Source organism: Pinus tabuliformis, chromosome 9, assembly GCF_031772625.1.
Source record: "Pinus tabuliformis cultivar Carrire ecotype Pingquan chromosome 9, CPIR1, whole genome shotgun sequence".
In the NCBI taxonomy this organism is placed as follows: Eukaryota; Viridiplantae; Streptophyta; class Pinopsida; order Pinales; family Pinaceae; genus Pinus; species Pinus tabuliformis.
The window spans coordinates 634,727,526-634,749,512 of NC_142307.1; the positions used below are offsets into that span (position 1 = coordinate 634,727,526).

The following is a 21,987-nucleotide window of genomic DNA, read 5'->3' on the forward strand; positions in this document are numbered from 1 at the left end:
GCAGTACATCCGACATGTAGTGGAAACAAATTGAGAAAATTCAGAAGTGTTTGATTACAAACAAATTCAAGATTAAAAGTGTAGTTCCTTATGCTATCTTGTTAAGTGAAACAAGGGCTGCTCCTATTGAAGCAATTGCTATGGTGCGAGTCATAAAGTATTTAAAAAAAATTGAGGAAATGGAAGAGGGTAGATGGCCTAAGGTTGTCTTTAATGACATACTGTGCAAAAAAAAGAGACTTGGAAGCAACAAAATAACAAATGGTTTCGTAAATGAGATATTTGCTTGAACAAGTGTCCCATTAACAACAAAGAGATAAAAGCTTTTGCTATGAATAAGTTCCACAAGCGTACTTGGGATAAGGAGTTAGGAAGAAAGAAAAAGTACTATATTGAAGTGTTTAATCCCACTCATAGTCATCAACCAAAAACATACATAGAGGTCAATATCTCTTGGAGAGCCAAAATTCTTATTGTGAAACATGGCTCTAGAAAAGGCCAAAAGAAGTGTGGGAGGAAAGAGTAAGCATTTTTTGTTATTCCAAAAAAGTGGAAACGAAAAAGCATTTCATTTTAAAATGTGAGGCCTTCAAAGACAACACGGAAAGTTATGCAGAAGCTAACTCTTGGGATAATCTATTTACCGAGAGGTTTGTGGAGAAGCTTGGAGCATTTATTGTGAGGCTTCACAAAAAAAACACTGAATCATCAAGTAGATGAAGAAGCAATCTGTCCCATAGACTGTTTTAACCTCGTGAACATTAAAATAATTTCTTTCTCTTCTTCTTCTAATTAGAAAAGAGATTTGAGATTTGATTTTTAGCATTATATTAAGTAGAAAATAAAACAACAAAGTAAATAAGCTTTTGAAGTTGGTTTTGACCTTTCCAAAAACTTAATTAAATTATACATTATAATTAAAAGTGAGCACTCATAATAAGGTGAAGGTTTTTCAATTTAAATGATAGAAGTGTGATTTAATTATTTTAAGATTTTAATTATTTTTATGAGTATTTTGGTTAAGTTTTATTTAAAATATTGTAAAGATGTTTTGATATATATATATAGTTTTTATACTGTTGATTTTATTTATATATTCAAAAATATATCTTGAATAATAAATTTTTTAATTTTATTAAAATTTTTATTGTTATTACTTTAAACAAATAATTATAAAATTTATTAAAACAAAAAATTAAATGATTATTGTATGAAAATCAACTATTAACCATACTAAAAATAATATTAAGATAAAATATTTTATTTATAAATCTAAAAGAAAGTAACAATTATTTTTAGTTTGTTAAGTCATTTGTGTTTTTCCAGGCTTGACTTGTGGCTTAACAAACCATGACCTTGACTTGTGGCTTAACAAACCACGACTTAAACCACGACCTAGGAGCATCTAACCTCTCAAAGTCACCTAGAGATCGTATCTAGTGTGGGCCACACCAACCGTAAAATGATTGGATCATGTCTCCTCCCCTTAACACTGGGCCAACAACAATCTAGTGTGAGCCACACCAACCCTAAAATCACTGGATCATGTCTCCTCCCCCTAACACTGGACCAACAACCTCCGTAAGATTTAATCCTAGGTAGCCTTGATTATGATGCCCATTCTCAATAGATTATAATATTAAAACTTGAAATTTGTTTTTTTTGGTTTCCTATATATTTATAATTTTTTTTTTTTTTTAAACAACCAAACATTTCAAAGTTACATAATTTTATAAAGTGATAGACCTCCTGTCGGTCACTGTGAAAGCAAGGATTGAAACACTGAGTCAGTGTGAAAGTAAGGATCGAAACAGTGACATCAAAAATGGATTTATATAAAAAAACTATTAAATTATTTCTTTTGTGAATGAAACGATAAAATAAGTTAGAGTAGGTATTATTATTATTATGTAATAAAAAGGCTTTTATCCTGACTCTTTATTTACACTTATCCATAAAATTTGAGTTACTCCACACAAATAATAATTAATATTATTTTTAATTAAATTAAATTCACACTGCATTTGTTTGAATGAAAAATATGGGTATGCTGCACCCATTTTCAAACATATAGGTTCTTCCCTCCAATTGTAATCGTTCGGCGGTCCAAGCTTTACATCAATTCAAAGTGGCAGTCAAATTAAAGAGCGTACCTTCACCTAAGAGGAGAAAAATGCAGCACATTCTTGATTTTGATGGGATGGAGACGAGCGTTTTCATTTTCATTCACTAAGAAAGAAATGGATAGAGACGAGCTTTTCCATTCCTATTCTTAGGGATAGGCTTCATTTAAGGATTAATCCGCAGACATAGCCGTTTGGATTATCTTGGATGACTGATTATCTGCTTTTGATCCGGGAAAGCACGGTAGATGCACGGAAGTTGGTACCCGTTGTTACCTGGCTTTAATTCAGAAATACGTAGTTTAAGTGGAGGAGTTGCTCGGAAAGTTATGGAAATTCTGGTCATAAGCAGAAGAGTTGTTCAGAAAGTTATGGAAATTCTGGTAATAAGTGGAGGAGTTGATCGAAAAATTATGGAAATTCTGGATTTTGACAAATTTTTTTATAAATCCAAATTATAATTCTCAAACTTTAAAATTTTAGATGTTTTAGACGTTTTTGATGATAATGAATTTATTTCTACCCTAAAAACAAGATTCAAACACATTTTTTGAAAATTTTTAGGGGCTATTTTTTTGACGTCCGGGCAATTGTCTCGTTAGACGACTCCATTCAGAAAAGCTCGTGGATACATGGAACCCGTGCTGTTCTGGGTTAAACGAAAAACCAGGACCCACAAATAGAAATAGCAGGGAAAGATATGATGCCCTGGCCATGAGACTTTTCCTCTCGAGGGGTGAAATAAACACACACAGAATATATTTATCTCTGAAATTACTGGGATTGTTAGCTGAATTTTTCGTTGTGGCCATCTGCAAGAGTTTTCAATCAGAATGGCTTCGACGAGGAGATCTCATGGCGTAGGATTATTGTATAGTTTTGCATTAACTGTGATCAATATTATTTGTTTATATACAACAGTGCTGGATGCAGCCCATGTGGGAATGATTAAGAGGCCCGAAGCGTATGCAACTTCTCAAACTCCTGATAATATTAAGGAAGTGCCTCTGACGCTTGTGGAGAGAGCAGCAAGCACAGGAGCTGGTAAGTATCAAATCGTGACGCAGTTTGCATATTCACAATGCAATCGATCAATCATTTAGATTTTAATTAAGCTTTCATATGAAGAACAGTGGATTGATGTTTTGTTCTATCTCTGAAATTTATAAATATGAAGAAAAGTGAGGTGCATTTTATTGGGAACAATATATTGAATGGGTGCTTTGAAAACGTTGAAAAACAAAGCTGTCATGTGTTTGTGAAATATGAAAATACAATATTCTTCACAAGTTTACACGATAATAGAGCTCAAAATATACGAACTCAACTAGGCTCTGAGTTAGATGAATATGTGATTGCCTGTAAATTAATTTATGTACTTGGTTCAAAATGGACAAAGTAACTGTGATTCAATACTGATACTGAATAGCACAGCGAAACTCTGCACATGCATGCTTTGCACTACTAAATCTGATTTTATAGCTCATATATGCAATCCTCTTTATGTACTGTTAATATCTATCCGAAGTTTGGAGAAGAGGGTTTGCATTGTATTGTACACTCCTGTAAAGGGCAGGAGGCTCCTGAATTGTGAAGATTGTAAACGAGCTTCATAAAATTGCTACCCAAACGGTTAACTGTATGCATGTTTGTTCTGTATATATTGGAGGAAGGGAAAAAGATATTATAAAAATGCTATTTTAAGCTATTACAAGATAAGAGTATTTCACTGTTATTATCATTCACACCTAAGCCATATAGAGGAAGGAGGAGAAGCCCAAGCGAACAACCAGAATCACCCTTCAACCAATCAATAATGAAGTGAAAGGGGATTAAAAAAATGTCAATCTCTTCGGAAGATCTATATACGAGCGGTGGAAAGAACTTACTTCTTTTGGCAATTCTTTTAAGAATCTGTTCCTCCTTCCTTGGGAAAATTTTCATGCAAGCAAAATCTTTCTTTAAATCTGAAGCGCTGTATTTTGTCACAGTAAATTTACGTTTCCTCTGGCTGCCAGTGTGAATAGAAGATTGCTCTAGTTTAATCCAGGGGCAATCATGCAAATCAGGGCTTATTGAATATTTTTCTCATATGATTGATTTCATACTATCTATATAATTCGCTGAACTATATAAGAATTGATGCATTGCAGTTTGCCTAGATGGATCTTTGCCAGCCTACCGTTTCGATAGAGGATCTGGGTCAGGGGCAAACAATTGGCTTCTTCATTTTCAGGTTATGATCTTTTCCTGTTTTTTTTTAACAGAAACTATCCAATTTTTGGCTGAAGCAGGCTCTACACTCCTGAGACGGGGATTTTCAAGTTGAGCCCATGCACGAATGGGCTGAAAATAAACTTGAACTAATTGTGATCAATCTCACGTAGACCGCAGCGCAACCAACAAGACATTCCCTACCACTGCTTCAAAATATTTGTTCTGACTTAAAAGTCGTCATATCTGTAATATAACCAGAGAGAATCAATATTAGTCGATCATCCCCTGGCACAGATTTTGTTGCAACTTCACCTATATTTTCATTATCTTAATGCTTCACATCTATTTTCATTTTGTTTATTTGTAAGCATTTATTGCCATTGCTTCCGTTATCATTCTCTCTGAAAGATTCTCAGACCTATTTGATATGTCGTTGGCCCATGAAGATTTTTTATAACTTAATTCGAGAAGCGCATTCAGCTTTTTAATGATGCTTGGATCTGTCTAATAAAAGGCACCATGTTTAATACCAGGGTGGAGGATGGTGCAATGACACAAATTCCTGCACTCTGCGAAAGACAACACACAGGGGTTCATCTGCCTACATGAATAAGACTGCTATATTTTATGGCATTTTGAGCAACAAGCCTTCGGAAAATCCAGGTATCAGTGACAAATCTCATGTGTTCCCTTTTCCAATGAAAGCCATATTCTTTTCTGTCTTCTGTGAGAACAAAATTCGGTGAATAGTGAAGTAAACCCCATCTGAAATTTATGCTATGCAATCGAAGTTGACATGAAGATTTTATTAAGTCCGGCAGTCATCGTCCACAATGCATCGGAACCCACAAGTAATACAGGGAGTGCTTAGACGCATCACTATAGCCTACCAAATGTTTTGCATGTTGCAAGGACGAGTGTCCAAATAACTATTTATGGATCTTGGGAAAGAACGAGCTGACCTTTTAATATACTTTCCTATGGTGCCTACTTCCAGAATTTGCTTGCTTGTACCAAATATGGGGATTTACAATCTTTTAACATCTAATGATATATCATTTCGGATATTTTCGAGGGATTCTTATATGTGTAGAGTGTGTATATTATTGCTGAATGAGGCTTTTTGCTTATGCACATAATCTGCAATACAGGGGTAGCAGAAATGTATTATATCGGATGACCTGTACCTTCCTAGCCTCTAAGTATAAGTGATAAAGATGGACAGATAAGCTTAACAGATTTCCCTGTTCTGTTGTCTTGGGCAAGGGCCCCACACATGCCATTCATATCTTCATTCTAGTTTGTGAAATCAGGCTCTGTGAGTCTGTACTGCCTAGGTTGTAAACCCAGTTTTCAGAAGTAAATAAAATACTAGTTCTTCTCGAGTAAAGCTGAAATAACTAGGATTTATTTGGAAGAATTATTTAGGGCTTTGTTTTTCATTTAGGTTGCCACAGGATACCATTAATTTCAAACTAGAGTATGCATTGAGGATAAAAGTACACGATCTGGCCAATGGGCAGACGAAGAACAATTTCATCCTAAACATTATCAGTTACGCATGGAAAAATCACCTTTGGATGAGTGTCCAGGCTTAATATTCTCTGATCAAAAGCTTGGGATGAACACATAACTTGTATAGTGTTGCCTGAATTGATAAGGGTGAACAAGAAGGTTGTCAAGAATCAGATCACGGTGAGTAGATTTTGTACTCTAAAACTAACCTCCAGCCTATAAATCATTAATGCTGGAAAACACCTATGAGAATTTTTGCTACGTAGTACTCTAACCTACAAACACATGCCACTATAAAATAAAATAGCAAACTTTTATTTCATATCACATAAAACAGCATACGTAATTTCTATTAAATCTGGAAAACAAAAGATGAAAATACAACTAAAATCTCAAACTCTTTAACCATCAAATCGTGTGCCTTGTGTCTTCTTTATGTACTATGAAAGAAGAGGGATACAATGAACCTGGATGCATGCACAACAGGACCTTCGTTGGCAGAAGAGAACCCTAACCCTAGTGCACTTATCTGGAGGGATAACTGAGCAAAAATAGAGGACGGCCTTCCTAGGGATCTGTGCCCTTCACTAAGCCTGGAATCTCCTCATGCAGGAGTGCCCTTGCCTACCTAGGGAACTGCATCCTGTATCTTAGAGCATGCTAAACTACATAAAACAAAAACAGAATAGGATTCACTGTTACTTTAGGAAAGCAATTAAGACTGAAATAGATTGAAGGTGGTGCCCCTATCTCTTTGTCTCTTCCGTTAGTATTAGTGCATATTCACTTTATTCTACAGATTGTTGAAGAGAGGTGCATTGCTGCTGCAGAAGTTCTGCTATATAAAAAGCTGTCTGGGCTAGTCTGCTGAAGGAATGAGTACTTTCGCTGGAGCACTGTTCGAGCTACACAGGTAAACTAACACTCCCTCTTAGCAAGAAAAGTGTTATCCCCCACACCATGCTGCTCTTTCATTTCAAACTTCCCCTTTTTTAGGGTATTAGTCAAAATGTCAGCAACTTGCTGATACACCACTGCCTTCTTTTGAACTGTCTCTGATGAAGTGGTACTTGATCTCAATATGTTTGCACAAATAATGAAACACTAGATTCCAAGAGAGTTTTCAACTCTTATTGTCACAGAAAATCATGGTAGTATCCTGTTACCCACGATTTTGTCTTAGATAAAATTGGGGTAATAAAAAAACCCCATAGTAAGGTATTCATTATGTTTATAAAATTGGTGTACCAGGGCTGCAGAATGAAGAGTTACTGGTTTAAGTTTGGTTTGCCTTAGTTTGAACAAAAGAATGAACATGATCACAAATGCATTCTGATCCTAATATCTATGTCTTATCTGGAAAAAACTTATAGTTTGAAAACACAGTAGTTGCTTCTTTGAAGGGCACGAAGTTTGTCAACGAGGTGTGGATGAGATGGATGGCTTTGCATTTTATGCAAAGTATGATTATGAACGGCTTCAGAACCAGAGATGCTGTTAGAATGTACAAGAAAGGAAAAGACACTTGCACAATGGCCTACAATTATAGGTACAAAGTCTATAGGCACTTGGTGATGTCAAACTACTTGGACAATATCTGGGGAACACTTTCAAGTTCAGATATCTTGGAACTACAAAAGGAATCATTTATACCGGTTGCAAATGACACCAGGATTACTACAGTAAGTGTTCTTTATGTGCAGCTTGGATTAGATTTGGCCCCATTTGCCCTTGAGCTTCCAGGTTTATATCTTCCATATGTTAGGATTCTAAGAGAGATCAGACTGGGAAACTCCAACTTTTGACAGTGCAATGAACCTGTTGGTACAAATCCAGCAAGCAACTTGGTATCAACATCTCAATCCCAATGAGCTGCGTGCAGTTTTACTACTTTTACAGTTTATATGTAAAGAAGGAAAGAAACATTGAAGTTCATTAGAAGTTTCAGAGGTAGTTGAAGTTGCAACAAGTGGAGAAACTATTGTGCAATCTGCTGATTGACATATTGTAACTTATAGAACAAGCAGACAGCTCAAGCAAGAAGAGATCCCAGCTAACTTATATAATACCGAGAAGCATGACAGTTTTGCTGATAAGTTTTCCTTAGGCAGAATATTGGTTGGCAATGCTCCTAAACAGGTTCATATCAGTTAAGAATCAAGATCTTCCATAAACTCAGAAAAGGAAAGGTATTAACCTGTCCACTGTTGTTGGGAGATAAATCATCCATCTTCAAACAGAATAAAGGGTGCACTCTGTTTATGCTTACTCAGAAAACTCAGAAGGAACTAATCTGGTTTGAAACTTAAATGCAAGACCAATCTTGTCATGCCTATATATATACGTATGCAATGATACTTGAAGCTGACCTCAGATTGGGAGATATTCAATTAAATTTAATAAAAGTTTGGAGCTAGACAGAAGATATATGATAAGTTAATTTAAAATTTATGTGGTTAACCTGTTGGGGTAGTTCTAAAATAAAGAAAATATTGATCCAAACCCTAGAAGAAATTGAGCCAATGTCAAGTCAGGGTTGATTTGTCAATAAATTCACATGATGAAAGGTGTAGGAGCAGCATTGTGGTCCATATGTACACACTTAAATGAAAACTTGAGGTTTTGATGGCATGGTTTATTTATTTGGACGCTAAATACCCACTTTTGAGCCACCACATTTTCATACTTAGACATTTGTATGACCTGTGGGGCAAACACATTTAGAATAGCCTTTAAAGGTTGGAAGTGTCTACTTTGAAGTGATGGAAGCAATTTGATAAGTTATCCCCTGTTTGCGGGGTTTTGCTTGTCATTGGGTTTCATTTGAAGGATAGTTGGAGAGTCCACTTTGCGCTTGAAGATGGTTTGGGGAAGCTCTCTTGGGTGATGTTTTGGATGTATGGGACTTAGGTACCCACTTTGGATGGACAAAGAAAGACTTGATTGGAGAAGCAAGTGCTATTAAAGGGCCTTTGGATGCTGGACACTGTACCAACACCCCCCTTTTGCCCCTTATTCATTGGAGATGGGTCACTTCTGTGGGCTTGTGCCCCTTGATCTTTCTACAAGTGGCATAATTGCCCTTATTTTTAGAATAATTAATTGTTGAAGAGGGCCTTTTTTCCCCTCTGGTTTTGGGTAGTGTTGCACTAATCGGGAAAAAATCGCGATAATATCGTATTATCGTGATTTTTTCAAAATGACGATTAAATTGGGCGATAAAATCGGAAATTTTTTTTTGGGCCGATTTTTTTCGAAAAAATTGCGATTTTTTGAGAAAAAATCATGGGGAATATATATATATATATATATTATTTATTTATTTATTTATTTTTTTTTTATGAGGAGAAGGAGGTGACCCAAGCTACCCTTGTCACAAGTAAAGGACGTGGTCTACCTCCTGTAGCTCCTAGTTCTTCAGCTTCTAGAGCACAACAGACTCCTAAGTCTACTGCCAACTCCATCGACATCTACATCTAGAGGGGCAAAGGAAATTAGTAGTATTAGACTTTAGTTATTTGGTTCATTTCATTGTATGACATTATGACTCATGATATGAGATACATTATTATATTTTTTGTTGATATTTTGAGGTTGAGTTGGGACTCAGGAGTTAGGACTTACTATTCAGGACATGATTCACTGTTATGTGTGATTTTAGCACTAGAAATGATATTAAACATCTTATATATTAGTTCTTTTATCATATTTATGTGTCAATGTATTTATTTTATGTTGTAGATGGTTTAGATATTAAAAAAATTGAAAAGAAATGAATATTTTTGTACCAAACGATTTTTTCCGATTTTTTCCCCGCGCCGAATTAATCCCGATAACGATTAGTGCAACATTGGTTTTGGGTGTTTAGCCTAGAAAAATAATATTTTAATGTAAATGAAGATGAGCAACTCTTCTCACTTTCTCATGGTTTTATTTGGGGGAGAAATCCCTTAGCAAGTTTGAAATTTCTGCATTTTTTTTCTTATAATTTGGCTATGGATTGATGAGTTAAGTGACCTTCTTGGGGACTTCATTGGTGTGTGTTAATACCAATCAAATTGGCAAGGTTGCCGAGGTTCTTGCAACTTGCCCCTGATTGGCATACATAGGATTGGAGCCCACTATCACCTTGGCTCAAATCCCCACTCTTTAAGCCCAACTACCTCCTTAAGGGCTATGGGTGGATTCCCTTTGAATACCTCACCTAATTAGGCTGTTAGAGGCTACTGGCTATCTGTCTGACTGGCTGGTTGTCAAGTGTAGAAGAAAAAATTTCTTCAATGGGGTTACCCATTTTGGTGGGTAACAAGTTCAGGGTTTTCTCTACGATTAGAAAGTTCAATAGTCCCAGTTTTTCCTGCTAAAGACCAACTAACATCTATGTTCTTAGCATTTTCTTTAGGGTCAACAATGTTATTGGGATTAGATTGGTGGAGGAAGAGAGAGTGTTGAATTTATAGCTTCAGAAGGTCTTTTGCATATGCTGGTGTCTTGCATGTACGAGAAGAAGTCCTCTTTAGGTGGTTGTTCGAGAGGAGCAACTAATATGGTCTCCTTCCTAAGTTTTAACTTAGGAAAAGTGCAATGATTAATTAGACTTTGGGCTAATCTTTTTCTAAGGATAAATCATTTAATTATTTAAGTGACTTATATCTAATCTCCACCATTGATCAAAGAAAGCTACAATTTAATGCTAATCCTCAATTACTTTGGAGATTAAGATTTGGCCTATGGAGAATTATAAAAACAACCTAAGGGAGAGGATGTAGACACAACACAAGATAAATTCAGAGAGAGATTTTCTAAAGAATTTGCATGAGCCATAGTGCAGATTTGGTGAGTGAGAGATTCACAGGCCAAAGAAATTAGAATAGTGTGCAACTAGGAATTCAAGTGAGCACAATTTCGCAGGGGGAGCGTGTTGCCGCAAAATCTAGCATGCCTTGTAGAGGGAAACCCTACAAGGTATAAACTAGACCTATAAGCAACAATGGGGTAGTGGCCCATTGTCACCACAACCAAAACCCCCTGCTATTTACGAAATTTCATTGATGGGATGAATCTCGGTAGGAAAGGGATCACTTACAATAGGTATTCTAGGGTTAAAGTGTGAAATGATTTCACTAGGGAGTCTTCAAAGAAGACACAATTTAGGTTCAAGGCTTCACAAGGGAACAATTTGCTTTCTACGAAGACACCTAGAACTAAGGGCACAAGACCTAGGTTTTGATTACTTTGGTGAGTGTTGGAGTAACTCAAGGTCAAGGCAAGGGGAAAAAGTTTCTTACAATGTATGTTAGCTAAGCCAAGGCTCATGAAACCTTCAAGGCAGTCCTTAAGTTGATTGGAGCAAACACCTAGGGCAAGAGAATTTATGGATGAAATTAGAGTGGATGCCCACCAAAATGATGGTTTTGTGGCAAACTCTATCCTCTTGATGTTTAGGCTCTCCAGCCACCAAAATGCCTCTTCCCTAGAATCACCTTAAACCCTAATTCTCTACCCTAGCCTTGAAAAGAACGAAATTTAGAGGGAGAAAAATGGATTAAAGTAAGAGATGATCACCAAGAAACTTGACTATTGCCTTGTCCCTTAGTAGAGTGGAGTCAATGATGATTTATGATAGTCAAACTTGTTCCTAAGGAGGCCGAAATTTGATGTCCTAGCAAGCAAATTTCAAGCGTTGAACCAATCAATGGAAAATTGGATTTTTGTGGGAGAGCTTCAATGAGTTACCTCTAGGACTATTCAATACATGTTATACATGAGTAATGCATGCAATATTCATCTAGATAACAATATTAATTAATTTTCAACAAATTGGGGCACAATTTTTCATGACCTAGAGGCTAGAATCAATATTTGATACAATAGACATAGAAAAATAAATCTTTAGCAAATTAGGGCACTTACAAGACAACAAGTAAGAATTCCTTCTATTATACCAAAAAGTAGCTCCAAAGAGCATCCAAGATTAACTCCAAATATCAAAATGCATCCAAAGGTTCTAGTTCATCCACAAGAGAGAAGTGTGAGTTCCTCTATGAGGCTGAAGTTCCAAGTGTGATGATGATGAGAGATCAAATTGTTGAATTTTGTAGCTATGGCCGATCTTCATAATTAATATTTTATCCCTTCAAATATATGTAATGATTAATATAAGACATGTTCTTCATGTCAGTTTCAAAAGAGAAAATTTTGAAGTTTTGGCTCCAAAGTTGTCAAGTCGACCCTAGTTGAAGTGGCACCCATTCAACCGCCCAAACACTATATATACATCACTCATCGTCCTCCTCAAGGCACAATTTGGATCTCAAAAGACAAAATATCTTTTGCTCATCTAAGCAAAGGAGACAAAACATAGAAAGCCGAGTTTTTGAAGCAAATGTAGAAAGTTGAGTTTTTGAAGCAGACACAAAAAGCTGAGATTCTGAAGTAGCCATAGAAATCCGAGTTTCTGAAGCAGACGCAGAAGGCCAAGTTTTTGAGCAGACCAACTTTCTGGGTTGGCAATTTGTCTAGGTTTGACCGGGGTTTTGCTATTGGTCAGGTTGACTTTATTTTGACTGTAACGATCAGATTGTATCTATTGTTGAAGTGAATAATTTCTCTAAGGAAAAGATTGTTGGGGTTTTCCCATGGTAAATCTCGTGTTGTTCTTATGCATTATTTTCTCACTATGATCTCTACCTTTCTACTACTTTTTATGGTTGAATTTTTGAAGTATAATTGATTAATGATTAACTGGAAATGCTAAAGATAATCTCTACATCATTGGAAATAATTATCAATTTTCATAAATTAGTGCTTATATCTATTGCTCTAGAAAATCAACATGGTTTCTGTAATATCCCATTTCATAGATATTCCCCAAAACCCCAGTAAACTCCAACCAAATACGCACAAATAATATAATAACCGGGAAACTCAAAATGATAAAAATAACAGTGGTGCAGCATATAATAATGTAAACATGAAATATAAGCAGATACTCGAGAAATGCAGAGAGAAATGCTAAGCCATTTTATTATACTGAGTAATGGAATGAGTACAGGAGGTGATCAGAAGGATGACACCTCGAATTGCACCAGGCAAGTGAAGATATACACTCAGAATAACAAAGGAATGGCCTCTCTCTGAACTGCGTGGATGCTGCTGGAGAACTGCTGTGCTGCTGCTATTGCTGAAAATCAAATGAGGATTTGGGGCTGTTCCCCTCCTTAGAAAATGCTGAAATTCAGGAATCCGCCTCTACTTAGAAAACCTAGAAAAACCCAGAAAGCTTTTTTGAAATGGTCGACCCCCGAAAATTACCCCCTTGGGGAATCACGCAATCCCTCAAGGCCCTGTGCTGCCACTGAGTAGAATCCTCCAAAATACTGCTTGAAACTCTGCCAAACCACTCCAATATGCAAGAGCTGATCCCTTGCTCAATATCCCGGCTCAACTCCTCCACAAATCCTCAATCCGGAACTGCCCCCAAAAGAACTGCGTCCCTCTCTCTCAAGATTGCACAGTCCTCCAATGCTCAGCTCCACCTCAATGCCAAGGATCAAAACTACTACAAAAAGACTGCTGAAATTACCTTGCCCGAGTAGGACTCGAAGTCCCCCGGGGCTAAGGGTGAGATCTCCAAACGGAGACACTCAATGCACTAAACAGTGCTGCAGACAGGCTAAACAGCCAGCGTGCTCCAAGTTGAAGTGACTAGCTCAAATGCTCATAATCGAATGCCAAAAAGAGGAGGCTCCTCTCTCCTTTATAGCATTGGCCTCTCTCGATCCCAAGGCTCACCTCCTCCAACGTAATCTCCTCTTGCCACGTGTTGCTTGTCCTCAAGTAACTGAAGTGATGGATGCTGCAATATTTTCTCACTCTCCCAAGTGGCATCCTCATCCGGTAAATTCTTCCACCTCACCAAGAATTCCCAGACCGTCCTGTTCCGCAGTTGCCTCTCCCTGGTATCAATAATAGCCTCTGGCTGCAACACCACATGCCCCTCATCATGCGTGGGTGGTAGCTCATCTGTCACTGTCACAAGCTGTCCCAACGCCTTCTTCAGGCATGATACATGAAAAACGTTATGCATCTTGCTGCCTTGGGGCAGCTCCAACTCATAAGCAACCTGTCCAATCTTGTGTATCACCCTGTATGGCCCATAAAAGCGGGGCTTGAGCTTTACAACCCCCTTCTGCTTCATTGACGACTGTCGGTATGGCTGTAATTGTAGGTAGACCAGGTCTCCTACCTCAAACTATCTCTCCACCCGACCCCTGTTAGCATACAGCTTCTGCTGGTTCTGTGCTGTAGCCATATTATCCTTGAGATCTCGAAGAATATCCTGACTCTCTTGGATCCAAATCTTGGCTCTCGGAGCCTTGCTAGCACCAAACATCACGTCAACAAAAGATAGAGGATGATATCCATACAAAGCATAGAATGGTGACATACCAATGGACATGTGATGTGTAGTGTTGTAGCAGTACTCCCCCAGATGCAGCCACTTCAACCATGCTCTCTGCTGCCCACTGACATAGTTACGCAAGTAGCCCTCCAGCCACTTGTTAACTATCTCTGTCTGTCCGTCTATCTATGGGTGATAATTGGTACTCGGTGTCAACTCTGTCCCCACCAACTGGAAAAGCTCCTGCCAAAATCCGCCCATGAAACGGCTATCCCTGTCACTGATGATGGTCTTAGAAAGATCATGTAGCCTGAAGATCTCTCTGAAGAATAGCTCGACCACCTGTGCTGCTGTGTAGTGTGCGGATATGGCAAAAAATTGTGCGTACTTTGTCAGTCGATCAATGACGACAAAGATACAATCCTTGCCCTGTACCATGGGCAACCCCGTGATGAAGTCCATCGAAATACTCTCCCACTTCCCCTTCAGAATGGGAAGAAGATGCAATAATCCTGCAGGATGGCTCATCTCTACCTTGTTCCTCTGGCAAACATCGCACTCCCGAACATGCTGGAGTGCGTCCTCCTTAAGGCTCTTCCATGAGAACCTCTCTCTAATGGCCCTGTAGGTTTTGGTAAACCCCTGATGGCTGGCCAATGGTGAATCATGTGATGCTTGAAGTATCTTCTTTTTGAGCTGAGACCCCTCAGCCAAGAAGATCCGGTCCCTGTAGTAGATGATCTCATCGACCACCCTGTACCTGTCATCCGCCCCTGCCCATCCAGAATCTCACATGCAAACCTGTCCGTGGAGTACTCCACTAAGAGTCGAGGCCTCTAGTCTGCGTCCAAGCTCATAAGAGACAACGTGGCTGGTCTACGTGAAAGGGCATCTGCTACCACGTTGTTCTTACCCTTGACATTATTCAATGTCAAAGTCATACGCTTGGATCTTACTGATCCACTTCTGTTGCCTCTCCTATAGCTGCTTCTGCTCCAAGAAGAACTTGAGGCTGTTGTGATCAGTCCTCACCCTGAACCTGTTACCCACCAAATACTGCTGGTACTTGGCTAATGCATGCATGATGGCCAGCATCTCCTTGTCGTATATAGAATACAACCTCTTGTGCGGAAGGAGCTTCCAGCTCTCATAGGCTATAGGGTGACCTCCCTGCATCAACACTGCGCTGATCCCCTCTCCCGACGCATCACACTTCAAAACAAATGGCTGCGTAAAATCTGGCAATGCAAGCATTGGGCAGCTGCTCATAACCTTCTTGAGCCTGTCAAAGGCTCGCTGCGCTGTATCCAACCAACTGAATGCCCCCTTCCTCGTCAAATCTATCAGGGGTGCAGCAAGCTGTGAGAAACCCTTGACGAACTTCTGGTAGTAATTGCAAATGCTAATGAATCCTCAAAGTTCTGTCACGTTTCTTGGCTTTGGCCAATCTCTGATGGCCTTGATCTTCTCCTCGTGGACTCTCACTCCGTCCACCCCTATGATGTGTCCCAAGTACAACATCTCCGTCGACCCAAACTCACACTTGGAGAGCTTGGCATAGAACTGCTGCTCCTGCAAGATGCGCAACACTGCCTCACTGTGCTGGAGATACTCCTCCCACGTCCTGCTGTAAATGAGGATATCATCAAAGAATACCAATACAAACTTCCTCAAGTGACTGCGGAAGATGTGATTCATGCAGGACTGAAATGTAGCAGGGGCGTTGGTTAGCCCAGAGGGCATCACCAAGAACTCAAAGTGCTCATAGTGACACTTGAAGGCGGTCTTGGGAATGTCCTGCTCCCTCACGCGAATCTGATGGTACCCAGACCTCAATTCGATCTTTGAGAAGAACCGTGCTCCTCTCAACTCATCCATCAACTCATCGATCCTGGGTATGGGGTACCTGTTCTTCAGTGTCTTCTTGTTCAGGGCCCTGTAGTCAATGCACATCCTCAATGTGTTGTCCTTCTTCTTCACCAACACCACGGAAGAAGCAAAAGGACTCGTGCTCGGACGAATATGCCCAAGAGCCAGCAACTCCTGAATGGCCCGCTCAATTTCATCCCGATAGGCGTTGGGGTGCCTATAGGGGGTAGTAATCACTGCCTGTATCCCTGCTCAAGCTCAATGGTGTGCTCAAACCCCTGGTCCGGTGGCTATCCCGGCGGAATCTCCCTAAACACTATGGCATACCGGTCAAGGATGGACTGTATCTCTGGATGTACCATCTGCCTTGTAGTCCCTGCCTCTGATGCACGCAGCTCCATTGCCCACTCTACGTCCCCCTTCTGGAAGACTGTCTCCATCCGATGAGCTGAAACAGCCTGAGGCGGATATGTGTGCTGTCCCCGTATCTTCTCATCATCCCATTCCATCTCTAGGGTCTTCCAATCTGTCGTGACCTTCCCTAGAGTGATAAGCCACTGAACACCCAGTATCATGTTGGTGTCTGGAATATCGACCACGAAAAAGTGGTCAGTCAGTGTATAGGTGCCCATCGTCACTGATAGCTCTGGAACATAACGAGCACACATCATGGTCTGATCTCCTGGGACCAAAACTGAAAACCCATCGAAGCTCTCTGTCTGTATACCTCTCCGCTCAACCATCTGTGCATCGATGAAGTTGTGGGTTGCCCCACTGTCAACCAAAACTGATACTCGCTGGCCATGTACTGTCCCCTGTACGCGCAGCGTCAAATACTTGGGAACTCCTCGCAATGCTGCAAGGGCCCCTCCGGTAGGTGCAAAAGCTGCACCACCTGTTGCTGGTGGTGGAGGTGGCAAGGGATCCTGCGCTGCATGGCTACCTCCTGCCTCCACATCATCCTCCTCATCCTCTTCCCCGCTACTCTCGGAGAAGACCTCAATAAAATGTGCTTTGCCAGCAGCACATCTATGTCCTGGTGCCCACGGCTCTTGACAGGTAAAGCACAACCGCTTCTTCTTCAACTCCCACCTGGCATCGTCATCAATCTGTACTCGTCCTGGATTCCCCTTTGGAGGCGGAATCCTCACATCCTTCCCCTTAGACTAGAAAGTTTGTCTCTGGGGGTAAGGTGTCCGGGTCCTGGGTAAGACATCCTGTAAATCCCGGGTCCTGCTGATAGCATCCTGGAGTGTGGCTGGTCTAGTGGATCGGACTAAACCCCGAAGTGGCTCTGCTAACCCCTCAACGTACATGTAGATCCTCCGTGCCGTGGATAGATCTGGCACCATCACTGAAACCCTCAAGAAATCTGCAATGTAGGTCTCTGGGCTCCCGGTCTATTTGAGCCTCGTCAACTCAACAAAGTGCTGCTCTGGATCCCTCCGGTCGGACCTCTCTATCAATCTCTTGGTGAACTCGACATATGTCGTCACTGTGGAGTGTCCGGGTGTAACCATCCCATGGAACCACCAATCCTGGGCCTCACCATCCAAATGTAATGTCGCCACCTTGATGGCCTCTGTCTCCGACATCTGGTTAAGCTGGAAGTAAATGTCCAGCTTCTCCACCCAAGACTTTGCCGAACTGTTTGATGAACCATCAAATGTAGGCAAGTGGAATCTACTAGCTGCACGGTGGGTGTCACCATCATGATAATGCCAGTATCCTCTGTGATGGTCGTGGGGTCTACTATCCCGCTGGAGCTGAACAAAGTCTTTGAATGAGAGAGCCTCCCTGAACTCTTGCCTATAGGCCTGGTACTCTGCAAAATAATCGCCCATATGACCAGGCTCTGCCTCCTGCTGGGCTCCGGCCCTCGTGTCTGCTCCTAAGAAAGTGGGCATGGTAGAGCGTGTAGGGGCATGTGAGGCCACCTATTGAGTAGTATCACGCTGCTCTGGCAAATGGTGGGATGTACCCAATCCCTCACCAACCTGGAAAACCCGTGGGATCTCACGCTGTCTAGCCTCTACTGCTGTGAATCTCTGCCCCATCACCTCAATCTGCCTCGACAGATCCTGCACTGATTTGAGGAGCATATCCGCAAATCTCTTCCCATCCTCATCTGCCATCAGATCCTCCTGCTCTGCGTCCACCACAGGCTCCTTCTGTTCTGCGTCCACCACAGGCTCCTCCTGTTCTGTGTCCACCACCGGAACACAGTGTCCCTCTCCGTAGGTGTTTTCCAACCTACGCCCAGTGTCTCTGTATCTCCTACCTCTGTAACAAATGTAGGGATTTTCCCCCGGTGTCATAGATTGCTAGCTCCACAGGCTGAGCCAGATCTATGCTCTGATACCACTGTAATATCCCGTTTTAGAGATATTCCCCAAAACCCCAGTAAACTCCAACTAAATACGCACAAATAATATAATAACCGGGAAACTCAAAATGATAAAAATAACAGTGGTGCAGCATATAATAATGTAAACATGAAAGATAAGCAGATACTCGAGAAATGCAGAGAGAAATGCTAAGCCATTTGATTATACTGAGTAATGGAATGAGTATAGGAGGTGATCAGAAGGATGGCACCTCGACTTGCACCAGGCAAGTGAAGATATACACTCTGAATATCAAAAGAATGGCCTCTCTCTGAACTGTGTGGATGCTGTTGGAGAACTGCTGTGCTGCTGCTACTACTGGAAATCAAATGAGGATTTGGGGCTGTTCCTCTCCTCAGAAAATGCTGAAACTCTGGAATTCGCCTCTACTCAGAAAACCTAGAAAAATCCAAAAAGCTTTTTTGAAATGGCCAACCCCCTAAAATCACCCCCTTGGGGAATCACGCAATCCCTCAAGACCCTGCACTGCCACTGAGTAGAATCCTCCAAAATACTGCCTGAAACTCTGCCAAACCACTCCAATATGCAAGAGCTGATCCCTTGCTCAATATCCCGGCTCAACTTCTCCACAAATCCTCAATCTTGAACTACCCCCAAAAGAATTGTGTCCCTCTCTCTCAAGACTATGTAGTCCTCCAATGCTTAGCTCCACCTCAATGCCAAGGATCAAAACTACTGCAAAAAGACTGCTGAGAATACCTTGCCTGAGTAGGCACTCGAAGTCCCTCGGGGCTAAGGGTGAGATCTCCGAACAGAGACACTCAGTGCACTAAACAATGCTGCAGACAGGCTAAATAGCCAGCATGCTCCAAGTCGAAGTGACTAGCTCAAATGCTCATAATCGAATGCCAAAATGAGGAGGCTCCTCTCTCCTTTATAGCATTGGCCTCTCTCGATCCCAAGGCTCACCTCCTCCAACGTATTATCCTCTTGCCACGTGTTCCTTTCCCCATCTACACAGTCCCTCCAAGTGTCTTCATGGGCCCCATCTCTGCATGGTCCTTTGGCCCCCTTGGCTCCCCTTTAAGTCACAACGTTGTGCTACTAGGAGGTGACTTTTATTCTAAAAGTGAGTTATGCCCCCTTTTCTTCACCTTTTTATTTACAAATAACTATAGAAGGAAAAATTGAAAAAAATCGAATATTCCAGTTAGCCATAGCTAATTATGAATATTACAGTTTCAGAGCTTTAAGGAAGGGAAGAGGACATTGAGATCACTTTTGAAATCATCTATTTTTTGCAAATCTAATTTTTGGATCAGATCTATGACCATGGGTTCCTGTACTAAGACAAAAAAACAAGTTAAAAGGTGTTACAAATTTTAGGGCATGGAAAACAAGGATTGACATCATTCTTGCAAAGAATGATGTTTTGGATCTTGTGAAGGGAAAGGTTACTGAACCTATAGATAATGAAGGGAAAGCAAAATGTAAGAAGGATGACATCACAACCATGCATATTATTGTGGAGTCTGTCAGAGATCATTTGATTCCATATGTCTCAAATCTTGACACTTCAAAGAAGATGTATGATGCCTTGGTAGGAATCATAAGGATTATATACCATCAACAACATTGGTCAAGTAATGAGTTTGAAGAATGAGCTTCATGATGTTAAAATGACAAGAGATGATATTGTGGCCTCATATTTCATGAGGATCTCTCAACTAAGAGATCAACTTCAAGAAATTAATGAAATTATTTCTTATAAAGAACTTGTGATTACAACACTTAATGGTTTTCCTGACTCATGAGACTCGTTTGCATCTAATATTTGTGGCAGAGAATAGATTCCAAGTTTTGAGGATCTATGGACCGCATGTACTCAAGAAGAATCTAGACTTGTCTCATAGGGGAAGATTCCAACACCTCAAGATGATGACTCTCAAGCATCTCTAAAAATGGTAGAGTAAGGAGAAATTTTGGAAAGTTTCAAAAGAATGTAGGTAGAAGACCAACTCCTCAAGAAAAGAAGTATACTCAATTTTTTCGGCCACAAGTTTAGTCATTATAAAAATCAATGCACCGAAAGGAAGAACGATACGAAGAGGAAGGGCAATGGTAATGATGAGCATCCACATCATAAGAAATCCAGTAATGACACTACAACAACATTAACAACTAATGATAAGGAGATGTTGTACTAGGTGGATAAAATTACAAATAGATTTTTGACAATTGCGCAGATAGGCTAGGAGCAAGAGAGTTGATTTTTCAAATAGGCTAGGAGCAAGAGGGAGTTGGCAAATCCCTACAATCCTCAAAAGATAAGTTCTTTATATGTCTCTTCCTTGATTATTATTGTTTTATTATTAGTCTCGTCTTTGTCTCTTTTGATAAGTCATAATTGTTTCTTCCATGACCTCTTAAGTGAGGATTGTAGGTACATCATAAGGGCTGCCGAGACTATGGTAGTAGATGAAAGCATTGGGAAGAATGAAGCAAATCTTGTGACAAGAGGATTCTAACAAAATGATTTGTGTTCAAGAGGGAGAAGTTGTAATATCATTGTGTTTTATGACCACAAGAGGTCTTAGTTTAGAGGGAGTAGGCAGGCTAGTAAGTTTGAAGGATGCCATAATGAAGATTGTGCCAAGATTTGAGGAAAGTCAGTGGTGACCTCCAAGTAGATATACAAGTATGTAGTAGATGGAAATAGAGAAGTACAAAGCAAGAATCATGAGGATTCTCCTTGAAAGAGGCAAAGGGCTATGTAAAACATTTGCTCCAGTTTTCAGATACACTTTTATTAGAACTATTATTTATATTACTTCTGTTATGGGTTGGAAATTGCATCATAGGGACGTGAAGACATCTTTCCTCAATGGAGTAATTGAGAAAAAAATGTACATAGAACAACCTCAAGGCTTTGAGGTACATGAGAGGGAATCTCATGTTTGCAGAATAAAGAAGGCTTTGTACGGACGTTAGGCATGGTACTCTCAGATTGATGATTTGATGACTCCTGGTGGATCTTGCTATTAGATGATTTATTTTTGATAGAAATAGAAGGACTAATGTGACAGAGGAAGCAACAGTGGTAGCAGGGTCTGCTTCCATGATAGAGGGAGTAGTTAGGATTACCGCAAGAAGCCTTGCTTCAATGTCAGAGGGAGTTGACCTTTGAGTTCGGGATAAAGGATCTTGGTTGTTGGATACCTTACTTCTTGGAACTAGAGGTGTGGTAGAAGCTGAGTAAGCATATTATCACGATCCTTCAAAAATTTGGGATGATGGATAACCAGTCCATGGCCATTTCCATGGTAACTAATCTGAAGAAGCTAAGTGGGAGAGGTAGAAGCCAAGATTGTCACAACATGATCTATTTCAATGTCAAAGGGAGCACCCAGTTAGGGTGACCGGTATCTGTGGCACAACATGCGTTGAAGTACTGACATGGTACAATTGGATGTGAATTGAGAAGTACAGTTGCAAGGATATTGTGAAGCAA

General features: G+C 40.2%; 1 protein-coding gene across 4 annotated transcripts in view; it reads left to right on the top strand.

The window, feature by feature from the left end:
- Positions 1 to 2,066: 2,066 nt before the first annotated feature.
- Positions 2,067 to 21,987, top strand: part of LOC149150231 (pectin acetylesterase 3-like) — a 277,487-nt gene continuing 257,566 nt past the window's right edge. Inside the window, exons 1-4 of one of the 4 annotated variants that reach the window (XM_089445799.1) lie at positions 2,067 to 2,506; positions 2,688 to 3,167; positions 4,277 to 4,359; positions 4,874 to 5,003. In XM_089445799.1, coding sequence (XP_089301925.1) covers positions 2,957 to 3,167; positions 4,277 to 4,359; positions 4,874 to 5,003 — 424 coding nt within the window. In that variant the 5' untranslated portion in view covers positions 2,067 to 2,506; positions 2,688 to 2,956. The remainder of the gene's footprint in view (positions 2,507 to 2,687; positions 3,168 to 4,276; positions 4,360 to 4,873; positions 5,004 to 21,987) is intronic. The other 3 variants (XM_089445798.1, XM_089445796.1, XM_089445797.1) reach the window with 3 other exon arrangements.